This window comes from Pocillopora verrucosa, chromosome 2 (assembly GCF_036669915.1).
Source record: "Pocillopora verrucosa isolate sample1 chromosome 2, ASM3666991v2, whole genome shotgun sequence".
Classification (NCBI taxonomy): domain Eukaryota; kingdom Metazoa; phylum Cnidaria; class Anthozoa; order Scleractinia; family Pocilloporidae; genus Pocillopora; species Pocillopora verrucosa.
Genome location: NC_089313.1, coordinates 4,104,806 through 4,117,089, shown reverse-complemented (window position 1 = coordinate 4,117,089; position 12,284 = coordinate 4,104,806). Strand labels below are relative to the sequence as shown.

General features: G+C 41.2%; 2 protein-coding genes across 2 annotated transcripts; both read right to left on the bottom strand.

Moving 5' to 3' along the window:
• Positions 1 to 975: 975 nt before the first annotated feature.
• Positions 976 to 1,788, bottom strand: LOC131792728 (uncharacterized). Its single transcript, XM_059110142.2, has one exon. It carries the CDS (start codon positions 1,681 to 1,683, stop codon positions 1,015 to 1,017), a length of 669 nt encoding a protein of 222 aa, XP_058966125.2. The 5' UTR covers positions 1,684 to 1,788; the 3' UTR covers positions 976 to 1,014.
• A 491-nt stretch (positions 1,789 to 2,279) lies between these two features.
• LOC131792725 (uncharacterized) lies at positions 2,280 to 11,189 on the bottom strand. Its single transcript, XM_059110140.2, has 10 exons — positions 11,124 to 11,189; positions 9,570 to 9,679; positions 8,487 to 8,918; positions 8,119 to 8,145; positions 7,838 to 7,998; positions 6,949 to 7,168; positions 6,142 to 6,254; positions 5,757 to 5,815; positions 4,913 to 5,100; positions 2,280 to 4,374 (listed from the first exon to the last, which is right to left on the bottom strand). Exons 2-10 carry the CDS (start codon positions 9,664 to 9,666, stop codon positions 3,008 to 3,010), a joined length of 2,664 nt encoding a protein of 887 aa, XP_058966123.2. The 5' UTR covers positions 9,667 to 9,679; positions 11,124 to 11,189; the 3' UTR covers positions 2,280 to 3,007.
• Positions 11,190 to 12,284: the final 1,095 nt, after the last annotated feature.

The window sequence follows — 12,284 nt, the reverse complement described above, 5'->3', positions numbered from 1 at the left end:
TTTTCCCAAATGAACAACTAACACTACAGGTTAGGCAAGTTATAATGGTAATACAACTGGGTGGAGTCAGATTCCGTTGGTAATCATACAAGTGATTAACAAAATTGGACAACCACAAACTAGGAATCTGATTTGTCAATCACTTTTATAATTACTGACTGAATTGGACAACACCAAGTCCTGTTACCAATTAATCAAAACAATGACAAAATTTAAGAAACTGCATGATGCACACTTACACAAGCATGACTTATTGATTGTCACTTTAACTGTCTTATTACAGTACAGTACACTGTCCAACTACAAGCATGATGCATGCACTGTCCTGTTAGTGCTCAAATCAGGTTGGTGATAACCACTCATGTTTGGAAATTTTGTTACAGTTTTGATCCATTGCTTTATCTTTCAGGTGTCTTCAAAAGTGTTGCTCCAAAAGATTGTACCAATATTAGTGACAGACAATTGACATTCTATGAATGTTTGATTTTTTTGCGAGGAAGAATGGGACCTGACCACATCCTCGTATACACTTAACTAAGAAATACCAACAGCAGGAACACAGCTATTGTTAGGGTAATTTGGTTTCATCAACTAGGCTGATGATGTATATTGGCTACAATTGAGAGCTTCTAAAGCTGACATATTGAGCATTAGACCTTCATCAGAGCAAAAAGCATCTGTAGAAACTCTCTGCCATGTTCAATTTGCATCAACAACCCAGTTGGTTAACCAAATTATGTTGTAACATGCCACCAACACAGCACCACAGTTCCTCTAGAAAGTTACCCCATTTATTAATTTGAGGTAGACACTTGTTTAAAGAGATATTGTTTGCCCAAGGTAAAATAATTTTAACAGATTTCACTTATTTTTCAAACCCTAAAAGGGGATTTGGACTTAAGATGCCTTGTATATGCACAGGATCCCCACTGTCCGCCGAAAATTGTTAGATGCACTACTATTGAAGATCTGACATGACCTTTGAAATTTTTTATTTTAAATCACAAGAAATTTTTATGAATTTGCAGCTTCTGTCCAGTTTGGCCAGTAAGCATCTTCCAAATAAGACTGACCGCCTTTGCCTTTAATGTCCTTTTCCCACTGAACCTCACACTTCCTATACAACAGCATAGCAGCTCTAGCATCTTCCACGGAACAATGTTCGTTCACCTGAATGTCCCACTTCAACAACTGTCTGGTAAGTCGTTTTAAAGATGGCGTAGAATTTCGCGGAAAACCGGCCAAGGCTCGTAACGGTATGTGCTTTGAAGTGTCTCTGACAAGATCCGAAGGATGTTTAAGCTTTAGAACTTTCAGATCGAACTGTAACGCATGTCCCACGAGTTTACGCTTCTTTATTAATCTTTTGACTCTTTTCCTTGCCAATCGGAAGGAGATCGCATTGTCCATGTCTATGGGTCGTATTCCGCTCCACTGTGTTCTATAGTCTGTAATAGGTTTATCAGGTTTGACATGAACGTCGTAAAGAACGTCACCGTCGTAGTTAACAACGCTACACCGAGCTAAAGCACTCGTCTTCTCGCCACCAACGCCAACCATCTCACAGTCTAAGGCAACAGGACTTAACATTTTCGACTTTTTCCAATCACTGTGTACTGTATCAGAACTAGCAAATTTTCGATTTTTCACGCAGTTTGAGTCGCTTGTATCTGACACTTCCATACCAAAATCTCCTCGTGCAATGATGAATGGTGAAACGGTAAGAAGTGGCAAATATGAGCCAACTGTTATGTCGCCACGTGGTGCAACACAGTCGCCATCTTTTTGATTGCGTAATCGGAGAGACTGGTTTTTAGTTTAGGACATTAAATGCATAAAGTCCGCAGTGCATGCTAGTTAATTTTCTCTTGGGGGGGGGGGGGGAAGGCTTTGGACAAAGCACTGAAAAGAGAGGAAAGAAAACCTTTGGAATCTTTCATAAAATATGTGTTTTAAGCATTGCAATGTTGAGGAAACTGCTCTATCTCACAGATTTATCAGTCTTTATGTCACAAGTCGTCCAGTTGCACAAGAGATTCAAAAAGCGCCCACGCTCTAATAAGCTTCCTCCCACCCCCTAAACCATAATATGCCAAACAAGCGCCCCTCTCGAGTAAGCACCTCCACTCCTCCCTCATTTTTTTAAATATTAGAGATTTAAGGACAGCATGTTTCCATTGTCACTTTATTCAAACATTTTTGTTTAAACTACAACGGAATCAGCGCATGAGAATAATAATCGCCCCCCTCCCTCCCCCCCCCCCGACTATTAAGCGCTCTGCTTCCAATAAGGGCCGCACCCTTCTCTCAACCGAAATTTTAAATAAGCATCTGGGCGCTTATTTGAAGAAACAAGGAATATGACCTTGAGGAATCGAACACAATGAAGCGGCAAATTCAAATGAAATGGATCTTTGTTTATACTGAACATGAATTAGGCATCGGCCACTAAGACAGTACTCCAATAAAAAAAAAAAAAGAGAGAAAAACGACATCAACAGTAACAATTAAAGCTTTGCTATCGCCCTGGCTGAAGACAATACGATACAGATCATTATATTTACATAACGATCTTTTTTTACCGCAATAATTCTTAGCTATTATAACCGGCATGCAAATGTGTCCCATGTACAGTAAATATTTATTTACAGGCGAAATTGATGGCAGTTTTTCATCTTGAATTTCTTCCGGGAAGAGATTTAAGTTGCTTAGCTAAGCTAAACCCTTCATAAGGAGAAAAGAAGAAAGTCACCCGAACTTGCTTCAGCAATGAGGATGTACCGTTTTGGGAGACTCCACCTGTGTCTCAGAATCAATCAAAACTGCGTCATCTGAGCTATGACATAATGTATTGATTAATATCAATAAGTTATTCCCTAGTTGAAACTTCTTAAGCTCTTTGTACAAATTTGAAGCATATATCTTGAATATGACAACGTTTCATATTTCATTCCCTGAGAAATAATCCATTATCAGTTTTCAAACTTTTTTTTAGAAGCCAAGTTCATCACTTACGCCCCCGTACAGGAGCTGTTTGCGGGATTTGTACGCCGGGATACGGGTTGGGGTAAGGAAAGGGCGGCCGATAGGGACTGACTGGCAAGGGTGGTTGCATCGGATAACCTAGTTGAGGAGGGCTGACTTGTGGATACAATGGTCTTTGTTCTAAAGGTCGAAGCCCTGGAGATGCGGGCTGTAGACCAGCGGGTGGTAGCCGATACTGCGGAGGGGGAACAGGGTATGACTGATAGGCTGGTTGCTGCATATTTGGAATCGGATATCCCGTGTTAATCAGGGGAAGAGGCGATGAACGGGGAATAGTTAAGGCAGGTCTGTAGATTCTTATCTTCCAAGGTGTCTGAGTTGATGGCATGGGAGTGGAATAGTAAGGGTAGGAAGACTGTGGAGGATATCCAAAATAAGGATAGGTTGGCTGTGGTATAGTGACTGGCGGAGGTTTCTCGTGAGACTTTTCTTTGCCGCTCTCAGATTCCTTCTCTGACTCCTTCCCCTTCTCTTTACTTTGTGAACGTGGCTTGGAAGCCGCAACTGTGGGTTGATAGTATTGCTGGAAGGTTGGCTGGTAGAAAGGCATCGGAGGATTTGGCACGGGCTGGTATGGCTGCTGGAAGGGGTACGAGGTGACCACCCCTTGTAGTTGTACCGGTGACTTCCCTTGACCAGCTTGTGGCTTCTGCTTCTCCTTTGTATTTTGGCCCATTTGCAAGAACTGTGGTGGAGGCTGCTGAATCATCTGCTGAGGCTGCGGAAAAACAGGCCAGGGCTGCGGATACGCTGGCCTTGGGATAGCCTGGTATGGCTGTGGTGCTTGGTGTTGGGGTTGTGGTTGACGCGGTAGAATTAAGAACTGTGGCGATGGAAGTGTGGCTGGTCTTTGCGGAACCTGGTAACGAATCTGTTGTGGTTGCACAGGGATTGGGAAAGGATACGTTTGCGGTCGTAGAGGGACTGGGTAAGGGGACCGGATGGGAGTTTGTGGTTGGTATTGGCGTTGTTGTGGCCGAGGTGGAACTGGATATTGGTACGGCTGCGGTTGAGGTGGTAATGGGTATTGAGGGGGTGAAATTGGGTACTGATATGGCTGTTGCCGCGGAAGGATCGGGTAAGCGGGCTGTGGTTGAGGTCGGTACTGAAACTGGGCTTGCTGAGGGGCTGAAAAGGGGTTTGGTGGGGGATAACCTTGTATTTGGCCTGCTGGAGAACCAACCATGTTGTAACCAGGTTGTTGTGGTGCTCCATAAGAGCTTTGGAAAAACTGCTGGCCAAATGAATCACAGCACCATGGGCTACAGGCGGCCGGCATGCATTGCGAACTCATGCAATAACTGGGACATGTCTCTGGAGTCTGGTCCACTGCAGGAAACAAATTCAATAGGAGCATTAGTTTTTAATTAAGACAGACATTCCACCCTCCGAAGAAACAAAGAACAAATATCTCTGTATACATTTAACTAGACAAGGGAACAGTTCGTAAACTTGATGATTTTCCATTTAATTTACCCAAGGTTTCTAAAAATAATAAATTGCTGATAACCTTTGCCACACTGGTGAAAGCGAAATGGGACTCAACTTGACGCGAGCGAGTAAAGCTCAACGGACTGTGGGGCTCAAAAGAGGGTGCGCGTCAAACACGCATTGGCAAATGGAACAGCTGATTGCGTGGCCTTTTGACCCTCGCCGCATTCTATTTATCCGGTAGATTCCGTGTTGCAGTTTCACTTGAAAAGTGGCGTAAATTCAAAATGTGGTAACAACGAAACGAGAAACGAACCGCATGGCATCATGCATCTGTATTCCAATAGATCATACAAAACGTCCAATCACAGTGCAAGAGGTATTCATTTCATTGTACACCTGCACTTGGTGTTTTTTTCCTTTTCTGAACACTCACCCACAATCAAAGTAGCGTTAACAAGCTGAACTTTTTCCCCATGAAGAGTTCCGGTGATGACACTTCTTTTTGAGGCGCCATTTCCCTGAATAGAGTCTCGGAGAAACTGGATCGGATCAGCTGGGGAGGTGTCATCAGGAGTGAAGCGTAGTTTGAAGTATGCCAGGATTTTGTCTTCATCCCCTTTGCTATATGAAAAAGTAGAATTGTGAGTGAGAATTGAAGGTTCCAGCTGATTGACAAAATGTAAAGAAGGAGTAGGAGCTATTGGAATTAACTAGAAATGGCATTGGGAATGGCGAATGGTACCTTAACGAATTGTATGTATCGCAAACTTTTTGACTGATTTTGAAACAGTTTCAGCTCTTGGGATGTGTTGCGAAGTCAGACTCAGGGATTTGTTCGTAAAGCCGATACTCTTCGTTCTAGGTTAGCCCAGCTTAGAGTTATCGTTGTGGATGACAGAAGTCTGTGTATGATCGCTGAAATTTGAAAACATTGCGATGTAGAAGCTGATACATCGCAAAATGAATTCGAGAAAGGGCTAACAACTGGTAGACAACATTTCCATGCAATTAAAAGTACCTTGCACTCATTTGAGTATAGCTACAGTGATAATAAGGAATTCTTGGGGTCTCGCCGATTTTCGAATTCGGCTATTTGCCACTCCTAGTTATGTTTGTGGGAACCAACTATTGATTTATTGCTAACCAAGATTCGTATTTTTCTGTTACTTCGGATTTAACAAAAATTGAGGTATTTCTATGTTGTGGCTTGTTATGCAAAAGATCTTCACAATGAAAGCATCACGTGGCTCCCACAACTTGTATCGTTCCAGTCTTACCTGAAGTGATCCACCGTGACTTGTTCAAACCAATCAAAGTCACCGTATACATCTAGAAGCTGTCGATCAAACGAAAATGTTTAGAAACAAGGTCGGCTCTATCACACCAAAGATATCCTACCTGGCCGGGCTACTAAGCCTGATCACTTATTGGATGGATTTTAATTTTTACATCTGCTTCTTTCATCAGTTCACGTGTGTTACATTATTACTGACATTTTAAGAGAATGGACGTTGATCGATTTAATGGGATAAAGACGAAGAGAAGGGAATAGTCGCCAGACACTGTGGCGTAATGGGTTATCCGGATAATGTTTTTAATGGTCACTTAAGGTAGCTCTATCGATTAAAAAAAAAAGCATTGCGAAATTATTCTGTCGCTTACCGCTTCTTGGATATGTCTGCTGAGAGCTTGGTACCTGGGAGTTCCCGGGACGTAAAGGTTGTCGGTCCACAACTTGTTTTGGTAACGAAGAATCACTAAGTATTCGGTTATGCCTGAAATAAAGGGTGTGGCTGGTAAGTAAGGAACAAGCTTATGACAAAACAAATTCCTGCTTATCTCTTCATCCGTGACTTTTTCTTTGGCGACGTTTAAGTTTATATCGATGTGGCCTGTCAAATCTACTGCAGGTATAATCCGTAAGGTACATATATGCGTCAGCTATATGAATTTCAAAATATGGCAATCATCTATTTACGACAACTCAACGTTGGAAGAAAGATAAATTAATTATTGCCCTGGTTGGCTGAAGAGATATTAATCTTGATGGAATGAATGATCGACCGCATTACTTATGGACTGAGCGAATGTCTGACTGACTGATGAAATGACTGACAGACTGACTGACGGGCAGATAAAAAGAATGATTGACTGACTGATTGACTGACCGACTTCTTGCAAGACTGACCCACTGGCCCGCAGTAGATGGTCTGCCCTGAGAACCTTTGCTACATCAAGGATCGATGTAGTACGATAATTTCGTTTTAATCATCGTCAATTACACCGTTTATTACCAATCAGTAAACGTCCATCTAAAATGTGAGCACACGCATAATGTAATCTAAGAAAATACGTCATTTGTTCTATCCTTATTTGCTCTTTCAATGCTACCTCCTCTTCCTCCCATCATGGAAGGGGAGGATGGAAGGGAAAGGGGAGGATGGAAGGGGAGGATGTGGTTTCACTGACCTCTCAGCGGTCGCTTGCAAACGAATCCTCGCGATCCATCGCAAGCCTTATACTTCCAGTTAAAGTTGGTAAATATGACCCCACACTTTTTTCCAGGAAAGTTCTTCTGGTAGAAATCCCAATTCATAAAGTGAGGTGGGCTTCCATCCAGCCATGACAGGACTCCATCGTTCGTCAAATCGCTCACCCCGATCCAGGCATCTGAGACACCAGCTGAAGTCTGTAAGAGAGATAAAAAAAAATGTTACGCTCATCCACTCATATCTTTTGTTTTGAACAGGAACTCGGGAAGTATCTTCAACCACGTTCCTCTATGACAGATTCACTGGTGTGTGGTGTAAGCGAAAACAGGGGAAAATAGGTCCATGGCATGTACGTGTGTCATGGGTGCTCTATTCCCATTTGTCACCTAATTTTGTGCGCAAGCACACACTATCACTATTGTCTTGGGATACCTCCTCACCGTTAAAGTTTTTTTTTTAGAATATTTTCTTCTTAATGCTGAAATGATCACCGTTTTAAAGGTGGCATCTGCACGGCCAGGCCTATCAGCGCGAGCAGAGGATCGTGATTTCAGGCAGTGAAAACGCTGCTAATATTCATCCCATATTTTCACTCAACCGAATGTTATAAAAAATGTTCGGAGAAACTCTGGGACATTTTAATTAATCTTCCTAGTTTTTCTAAGTGAAAGATATTGAACGAATATCGATTTAAAAATTAGCCATTTATTGAAATCTCTTATGCAGGCCTGTAAACCTCCATTATGCTGTGAAGGCTTGAAAAAAGGCTGGCGAGAAAAAAGTTTTTCCAGTGCAGTCAGACCCGATGACTATGAATGATAATTTCCCTGATTTTTAATGTTGTTTGCTTCTGTAGTCATCCTTACCAAAACAGTTCTCACGAAAATATCCTCAGCCTGACTCCCAATCGATGCAAGAGTGGCAAAGTCCGCAGCGCATTTCTCCGAGGCTTGAACCCAGTTCACTGGACCGGGGAAGTATTTGTAGCAAATGTTGTTGTACAGTTTATATCCATTGGGGCACTTTGCTGTAAAAATTCAAATCAGCTTGATAAATTGTAAGAACTCAGAGATTTGTCAGGTTATTGCACTGGGATGGTTATCATTACCAATTGTGGCAAGGAGTGTCAAAATAAAAACAATCTTACATAGTCCTTGCTTTCCAACACCACTTCCTGAAAAAGAAAAAAATTTGGAAAAGTATAGTTATCGTGCTATATCATGAAGAAAGATGTTATTCAGTGAACGACACAAGTATGCTCAGACAAAAGGAACTCCGAGTGCTCCCAACTCGGAGTAAAACCTTCGATCTTCCGATTAGTACTTGGGATGCTCTATCACTGAACTGTTGGAGACTCGTGGCAGGCTAGCTAGATCGTAATGCTAGGTCCTCGGTGACAAACTTCCTTCATACTATTTGGATAATAATGTTGATATGGTGGTTATGTGCCATGATGATGTAAATGATGATGGTAATATGTGCCTTTTTTTAACAGCTTTTTTTTGACAAACAAACCTGTCACTGGGAGCACATTATGCAGGAAGTTTCCTTTGTTACCAGGAGGGTTGAACAAGGCCACAATGTAGGTTTCACCGGTTGAACTTTTCGCCTTTCCAATGCCGACTTCCTGAGACCCAACCCAGACAAGCTGGGTAAAATAAGAGGATTTCAGAGATTCCTTTGCGCTGTGAAAATCATAGAATCTAATTTGATTATACCACGACTGCACGCTTTTAGTTGCGACGTCTTTCTCGTCTTTGGTCGAGAAAATGTTCTGACCATATTTGGAGTTGACGTCAATCTTTTCCTTGTCCTGATTGGCCAATTGAGTTGCCCATAACTCGGCCTTGTTAGTCAGGTCGAGTGAGAGCTGGAGAGGAGCGGCAGCGTGCATCAAACGATATTTGTTCATCAACTGTAATTCCTTTTCTAAGAATTCTTCAACCCCTGTGAAGGAAAATGAATAAATTTGATTTGTTGGTTTAACCGAAAAATTAACAATATCTTCCTTATGAACGACGATATTTTGCGGTCAGTTGGTTTAATCGAAATTTGGAGCGAGAAGGACATTGTGTCCAGTTAGATGTCTTGTCTCTTTCTAACAATACTGGTCGAAAAAAAAAATAGCAGACCTTCTTTTTCAGTACGTCCAATTCCTTTTTTTACAATTACAGTTACGTACTCAGATAAGGTAAAGCTGCATCTGCGAGAAGCGTCATGATACAATTTGACCCTCCGTTATTCCAAAATCCACTGATTTAATCCATTAATTGGTTTCGCTCCAAGAAGCCGATGGGTCAGACGTTGAAACAAAAGTGATTAAGTAACTAATTGGGTAAAACTCATCTATGGAATCAGTCATAATTCATCGACTGAGAATGGAGACTTTTGGGGGATCGCATTATTTTAGGGGTAATGGAGGGGTATCAATCGTTGTCTGTGTGGGGGTGAAAATTACACAGCCTTACCCCAAAGGTCTTTCGTCTATTAAAATTTCGAATTAGTAAAAATATCTTTCAGAAGCGGGTGTGGGTTGCTTTCTGAAATAATGACTATTGGAATAGTGGCTTGGAACTTCAAAAGACATCCTCACATTACCTGACGGCTTCTGAAGGTCTTCGGGGATGGGAGAGGGGGCAGCTTTGATGGTCACCACGAACAAAAACACAGTTCCAAAACACGTTCGGAGAAACATGGCTGACAATTCTCTATCGTTAAAAAGTGAAACGATTAGGAGTTAACGTTATGGTTTTCTCGTTATCAACCATAGTTTCAGGATTTTCATATGCAATGACATCTAAGCATAAAGTTTTGAACTGACTGTACGCGAGTAAGTTGACTCGAAATGAATATGGACAGAGCGTAGAGAATGCGGTTCTTAATCATTACTTTCTTAAAAGAAACGGTGAACAATGGAAGCAATTTCTATTAATATTATTGCTTTGAGTGGGTTTAAAGTGAGGTTTTGCACAAGATTTGAAGTTTGCCTCAGTGATTTTTCTCATCCGCTTTTCTGACAACTGATAATACTGCCACCAAAGCGGTGGTCTAATGGTTAGTGCGCTGAACGTAACTGCGAGAGGTATGGGTTCGGGCTCTGACCGGGTCTTGAATGAGAAGTGAGTGAAACAAGGCCTCAATAATTTATTTACGATTTTAAATGAGTCTCAGAAAATTTGCAAGGAATCTAAGGAAGCCTGAAGGGAAGGGAAGGTGGAGGAGAGCGTAGAGCGTGCCACCGTCGTGGAGGGGTGGCAAAATATTCCACGTTACTCCATGCTTGGGCAATCGTCGATGGATCCGGGAAAACGGGACACTTCACTTCACTCGTAAAACAGGAAGCTAACTCTAACCGATCAACCATGCAATACCCTCACGGGAAAGGGGAGGTACCAGATCAAATAAGTCATTAGGCAAACACCTTAGTTGCTGGTGCTTCAACGCTTGCAGTTATATAAATTTATCTTCATTATTTCCTTTTCGATGAAAAAACTAAAGCTGACAGTAATTCTGAAAACCTTATTGTGCATATGAATGTCACTTAACAATATTGTTCACTTAGTCATAACTGTAAGGGGAGCAGAATTAATCTTATCACAATCTTTCTATTAGGACCTTTCCTTATCTATTAATAGTATCAGCGGCTAGTTAGGCAGACTTCGACTACAGATCTCGTCGTCACATAACTTTTAATTTTGAACTGAACAATTAAAATGAGTTTTGAGATTTGATTTGAATACGTTTCCGTCCGCCTTCGCTTTTCCATTGACATCAAAATAATATGTCCCTGTCGGTTCTCATTTGTCCGTCACCAGTTACTCAAAACAGGTAAGTTTTTCTACTTTTATAATAAAAAAAACCACGAAGAAGAAGATAAAATGTCATGTTGGACTAAAGTTTCGAAGCATATACAATCTCGAAACAGAAACCAAAGATCCTAGCTGCATGAACCGCACCCAAAATGCACCAATTATAACCTCATAGTTAACTTGATTGCGAGTGGCAGCCTTGTCAATAAAAACATCTTCCCACAGAGGAACAATAAAGCGTTCAAGGTACGTAAATTTATTGCTATCTGTCAGACAATGTAAACAAAAAGTTGTCTATCAATATCTTCGTTTTGTCGAAAAGTGTTTTCTAAATAAGACTTACCTCCGCCAGTCAGCTCTCTGATATCCCGGCGTGAATCAAAACTTTTTGAAGACCTGTAGACGGAACTGAGAAACCTGTAGTCCTTAAGTGTTTGATAATTTATGAGCAAAAGCAACGGAAGTTCGACAAAAAAAAAACGGGACTCAATTGGTCAGCGTGATACCTGTTTATTGTCCCTCCACGATTCACTTGACAAGTATTGCTACATCAAATAGCACATTACATGTTTTGACACTTAGCTTTGATTGCGCCAATTTAGATCAAACCTCAGTCTTTTAGCCGAGAAAATAACTGGCTTTTATTTAATCAAATTGAAACCATTTTTAAAGTTTTGGTCATGAAAGGCTGGAAAGTGAACTAAAATTGACAGCTGACCAGTTGTCGTTCGTCTTAAAATTTTTGCTTCACCCCAATTTTTTTCTTCGCTATCATTTAGCCTCGGGTCTGCATGGTTAAGAAGCTTCCAGTGCACTGTTATTTCTTGTAAGGAGCTGGTATCCTTGGTGGTTTGTATCTGTAGACGGATTATAAGCGGGAAACGCACAACGTTACCGAACAAACTGCATTGAGAAGGTAACAAAACCATATTTCATTACCTGAAGAAGAAAAAACACAAAACTCAAACTCTAAGTCTAATTGTAGATGGAACTGAGGAGACAATAAGATCAGACTTCGATAACAGGGAGCACAAGCTCTCCATGAGAAGACAATATTATATAGCTTTTTATGGGAGTTTAGTCTCCACTCTGTAAATCCGTAAATAATGAAGCAAATAGACTATCTAACCAATTAACTGTCATATAGTGTCGTTAGTGTTATTTTTGTTCTCTGGTAGCAATTTCGGGCCATTTCGATGAGTTCTAGTCGAGCTTTCATCCCACTTCTGTCTGCACTAAGTACTACTGTCTTGGATCACAAAAGCCTCTGGTATAATGTACCACTTCCAAGCTGCTACAGCGTTTACTGCCATGAAATTGTAATCTCTTGGTTTGACCAAGAATACCATGACTACTTCAGGGCAGGCAGTAATGGGATGAGAGCTCAGCTTAAACAAATATTATGATGCTATATGAAGTTAGAGTTTATTTCTTTTATTATTAGCGGAGTTACAGAGCGGAACCTACACTCCCATACAAAGCTTTATAATATTATCCTCTTATG

Excerpts from the sequence above, each read along its gene's own strand:
- LOC131792725 (XM_059110140.2), bottom strand. The coding sequence starts at position 9,666 with ATGTTTCTCCGAACGTGTTTTGGAACTGTGTTTTTGTTCGTGGTGACC. Across the intron at positions 7,999-8,118 it reads TGTTGGAAAGCAAGGACTAT|CAAAGTGCCCCAATGGATAT; the intron begins GTAAGATTGTTT and ends GAATTTTTACAG. Across the intron at positions 5,816-6,141 it reads GCAGACATATCCAAGAAGCG|CTTCTAGATGTATACGGTGA; the intron begins GTAAGCGACAGA and ends TTTGATCGACAG.
- LOC131792728 (XM_059110142.2), bottom strand. The coding sequence starts at position 1,683 with ATGGAAGTGTCAGATACAAGCGACTCAAACTGCGTGAAAAATCGAAAA.